Here is a 4,398-nt window from a genome sequence, read left to right as displayed (position 1 = left end):
AAATTAAATAAAAATATCATCCACACACTTGTATTTATTGATTGGACGTGAGAAAATTGAGTATGAAGAACTCTTTTCCCCATTAGTCTTCCCATACTTCAGCTGCATCCTCACTGGATCCTTCACGCGTCTCGCAGTTCCACCGTCCCATTCACGTGATCAAGCAATCGCAGCCGTCGCCTCCGCATTCGCTGATTCTTCGCCACGTGTCCAACTTTGCACGTGTCGTTTATTGAACGTTTCCTTTTAGATCTTTACATAATTATATTATAATCTTATCTGAATTTCTCGAGCTCTATAAATATTCCACTTTCTTCCTTCCTCTCGTTCAGTATCAACAATTTGCTTCTTCAAAGTGTACACAAAACAAAGCCCAAAAAAAAAAATTTCATATAGTTCTCACTCTTTTGGAAAAATTTTTAAAATTTTCTGAATATTATGGCGATGAGTATGCCACACCAGATCGGTGCCTTATCAGGAACACCGTTAACGGCGGAGACCGGCGGCGAAGTTCCGGCGAAGGGAAACACAACTGCATCAGCTGTATGGAGAACGCCGTTGACGAATCTAAGAGTATCGGTGCAGAAAACAGGAGCTGACGTGGACATGTTGTCGCCGACGCCATCTCCGCCGTTGAGTCCGTTGAAAGGAGGAATGCGGCCGGATTTATCGGTAGCATGTCAAGCACTAATGGAAGCTCTGGCAGAAACGGCGGTGGAGAGAGAGCATAGGCTCGGGAATTCTCCGGAAAAAGGGAAAGGAGTGCCGGTGTTTGTTATGATGCCGTTGGACAGCGTGAAGATGGATCATACGGTGAATAGGAAGAAGGCGATGAACGCGAGTTTGCAGGCGTTGAAGAGCGCAGGAGTGGAAGGGATCATGATGGATGTGTGGTGGGGATTAGTGGAGAGAGACGCGCCGGGGGAATACAATTGGGGCGGTTACGCTGAGCTATTGGAAATGGCGAAGAAGCATGGGCTCAAAGTCCAGGCTGTCATGTCGTTTCATCAATGTGGCGGAAACGTCGGTGATTCCTGCACGTGCGTACATTCACTCTTCAACTCTCTATTCTTTTAGTTATTTTATTAATTTGCAGTTGCTATGACTTAATTTAGTATCTGCAAATTTGTGGTTCTCAGATTACAATGGGGTGTAAAATCTAGATAAAGCGAATTAACTTTAAAATAAACAGATAGGAGTAAGTAAATGGAATACTTTTTGATAGAATATCCCTAGGATCTGGATATGTGAAAAAGGGAAAAAAAAAACTTTTGACATTTTGTTCTTAACTTTAAGGGAGTTTCAAAGCGTAAACTTGCTCAAGTATCTAGATAACCTGTATTGCGATACCCGCAAAGGTTGTGGTGGGCTAGTAAAATATCCCTCTATCCTTGACTGGAAATTCGGATTTGATTGGAAACATTTCATTCTCAAAGTGGGACTTCCTAGCCCGAATTCGGATTAATCGGGGCCAAATTGGTTGAAAAGAAAAAACCTTTTTTCAGATCAATTTGAAGAAAGTACAAAATGCATTACTTGACCAATTTAAAGAATCTCATTTTTACCTTAAATGACAAGTGACTTGATATTAGAATTGGAATCTACCTGAATAGAGTAAAATGGATATGGAGAATTCGTATAACAACCAGTTATAACAACAAGTAATAGATAATAGACTTAGTGTTACGTGAAAAATGTAATTAATTATATACATTGATTTGTGATGCTGGTTAAAGACAACAGGAAAGAAAATAGAAATGTTTCTACTCCATTCATATAATACTCATTGTCCTAGCTTTTAATTGCCTAGGAGTGAAGGGGAGGCTACCATACGACAAGAATGTACTGAGCAAGTAAAACACTGAATTGGTTTATTGTCGCCTTTGGTATTGTCAAGGTCCATGCTGTTTGATATTAGCAAAGCCCTTTCCAGTCACTGTGTTGCTTGAATGTTTAAAGCTTGTTGAGTTGCATTTAACTTGGTAACTTTGAAACGTGAAGGCTCAAAATTACCCATGAAATAAAGAACTTGGGCGCTTCAAGAGGAGCTGTAATAAAATAAAAAAAGTCAAGATAATGTGAAATCTTCTTTTGTTAATTAACTTTAGAGTCTTGCTATGCACTTGACTTCCATGCTAATAATCAGAGTTATGTAGTCTTTGTTTTCTGGCGTGCTTAATAGTAGATTTGAAATTTCAGGATCCCTCTTCCAAGGTGGGTTGTTGAGGAGATGGAGAAGGATCCTGACCTCGCATACACAGATCAGTGGGGAAGGAGGAATTATGAATATGTATCGCTCGGTTGTGACACACTTCCAGTTCTTAAAGGGAGGACTCCTGTTCAATGTTATTCTGATTTCATGAGAGGGTTCAGAGATAGATTTGAGAACCTGCTAGGGGACACCATTGTGGTAAGTTTTATGCTAGTCCAATTTTGAATTATGCTGCATGATATCGCTGATCTAAGAATAGAAAATCTCAAAACATTTTTCCAATGATTTGTGTATGTAGGAAATTCAAGTTGGAATGGGTCCTGCTGGAGAGCTTCGTTACCCATCCTACCCCGAACAAGATGGAACATGGAAATTCCCTGGAATTGGGGCTTTTCAGTGTTATGACAAGGTATAAACCAATTTCTTTTTTTCATTTTTTATGCTGTGTTTTGGTGACTTCATTATCACCGATGATTTATTCTGATAAATTGTTCGCCTGGCAGTACATGATCAGCAGCTTAAAGGCTGCAGCAGAAGCTTTTGGCAAGCCTGAATGGGGACACACAGGTCCAACAGACGCTGGTCACTACAACAATTGGCCAGAAGATACCAACTTTTTCAGGAAGGAAGGTGGTGGATGGGATGGTCAATATGGGGAGTTCTTCCTCACTTGGTATTCTCAAATGCTTTTGAACCATGGTGAGAGGATATTGCAATCTGCCAAGGCAACATTCGATAACAAGGGCGTTAAGATTTCGGTTAAGATTGCAGGCATTCACTGGCATTATGGAACAAGGTCCCATGCCCCTGAGCTCACGGCTGGGTACTACAACACCCGTTTCCGTGATGGTTACCTTCCCATCGCCCAGATGCTTGCCCGCCACGGTGCAATTTTCAACTTCACATGTGTTGAGATGCGAGACCATGAGCAGCCACAAGATGCACAATGTGCACCTGAGAAGTTGGTTAGGCAAGTGGCATTAGCAACTCAGGAAGCTCAAGTTCCACTCGCTGGGGAGAATGCATTGCCACGATATGACGACTATGCACATGAACAGATCCTTCAAGCATCCTCATTGGGTATCGATGATCAATCAAGTGACAGAGAGATGTGTGCATTTACATACTTGAGGATGAATCCAGACCTGTTCCATCCTGATAATTGGAGGCGATTCGTCGCTTTTGTGAAGAAAATGAAAGAAGGAAAGGACGTGCACCGTTGTCGGGAACAACTAGAGCAAGAGGCAGAGCATTTTGTGCATATAACTCAGCCTTTAGTGCAAGAAGCTGCAGTCGCCCTTATGCACTAAACAAATCTTGGCTGTAAACTTGTGCAAAATGGACGCAAAATACCTTGTAGCATGCAGTTTTTCAGTATGTTACCGGGATCTTATCTTTCTCGTTCTTCTTATGTTGTAAAACATACTATCGTGTAATTTTTCAAACTCAGATATGTCTTAATGATATGATACATAATTCAGTAGTAGCTCCAACTCTTGATTCTCAAATAGTCCTGTAGTATATTCTTAATTTTCAGAGTAGTAAATTCAACTTTTGATTCTCGGATAGTACTGCTAAAAACTTTGCCCATCTACTTTTTCTCTACCCTGTCCCCTTCTCTCATTTTTCATGAGGACTGAGGAGATCGGTTTTATGGTCAATCGCAAAAGATCCAAAATAAACTATAAGAGACTTTTGCCATGTCATTTTCTTCTATTCAAATAGTTACTGACAACGGAGATTATTTCTTAGCTCGAAGCCTGGCAATTTTTTTTATTTCAGTCCCAGTGGCGGAGCCACTCATTGGCAAGGGAAATCAATTGACACCCTTCTGTCGGGAAATTTAACTGCGCATATAGATTTAATTCTTAACTTTTATGGTTTCCCTGGATTTCTTTGCGAGCTTAGTTATTTATATTTTGACTCCCTTTAGTTAAATTCTTGGGTCACGGGTCAATCCATTCCTCCGAGCACATGATGCGTGCACAAACTCCAAAAGTAGTTTTGGACTTAGCTGGAAGTAGTGGCAATTATCGAAGTCCATTAGGTTTTCATGTGCTCGTGAGCATGGGCAGATTGAACCTCCTTTGCCGAAAAATTATGCTGTATATATAAAGCAAAATTTATTGGTAACAACCTCTTTATGGGAAGCAACCTCTCTATCCTCACAAGTCACAGGGCAGGGG

The 4,398-nt window shown here is 40.8% G+C and overlaps 1 protein-coding gene across 1 annotated transcript; it reads left to right on the top strand.

The window, feature by feature from the left end:
- LOC109232419 (beta-amylase 1, chloroplastic-like) lies at nucleotides 338-3,705 on the top strand. The gene is made up of 4 exons (XM_019398179.1): nucleotides 338-1,040; nucleotides 2,200-2,410; nucleotides 2,511-2,621; nucleotides 2,716-3,705. Exons 1-4 carry the CDS (start codon nucleotides 439-441, stop codon nucleotides 3,520-3,522), a joined length of 1,731 nt encoding a protein of 576 aa, XP_019253724.1. The 5' UTR covers nucleotides 338-438; the 3' UTR covers nucleotides 3,523-3,705.

Source organism: Nicotiana attenuata, chromosome 9, assembly GCF_001879085.1.
Source record: "Nicotiana attenuata strain UT chromosome 9, NIATTr2, whole genome shotgun sequence".
In the NCBI taxonomy this organism is placed as follows: Eukaryota; Viridiplantae; Streptophyta; class Magnoliopsida; order Solanales; family Solanaceae; genus Nicotiana; species Nicotiana attenuata.
This window is presented reverse-complemented; position numbering and strand designations above follow the sequence as displayed.

Coding starts and splice junctions, on each gene's coding strand:
- LOC109232419 (XM_019398179.1), top strand. CDS start 439: ATGGCGATGAGTATGCCACACCAGATCGGTGCCTTATCAGGAACACCG. Junction 2,411..2,510: donor TGCTAGGGGACACCATTGTG/GTAAGTTTTATG, acceptor TTGTGTATGTAG/GAAATTCAAGTTGGAATGGG. Junction 2,622..2,715: donor CTTTTCAGTGTTATGACAAG/GTATAAACCAAT, acceptor TTCGCCTGGCAG/TACATGATCAGCAGCTTAAA.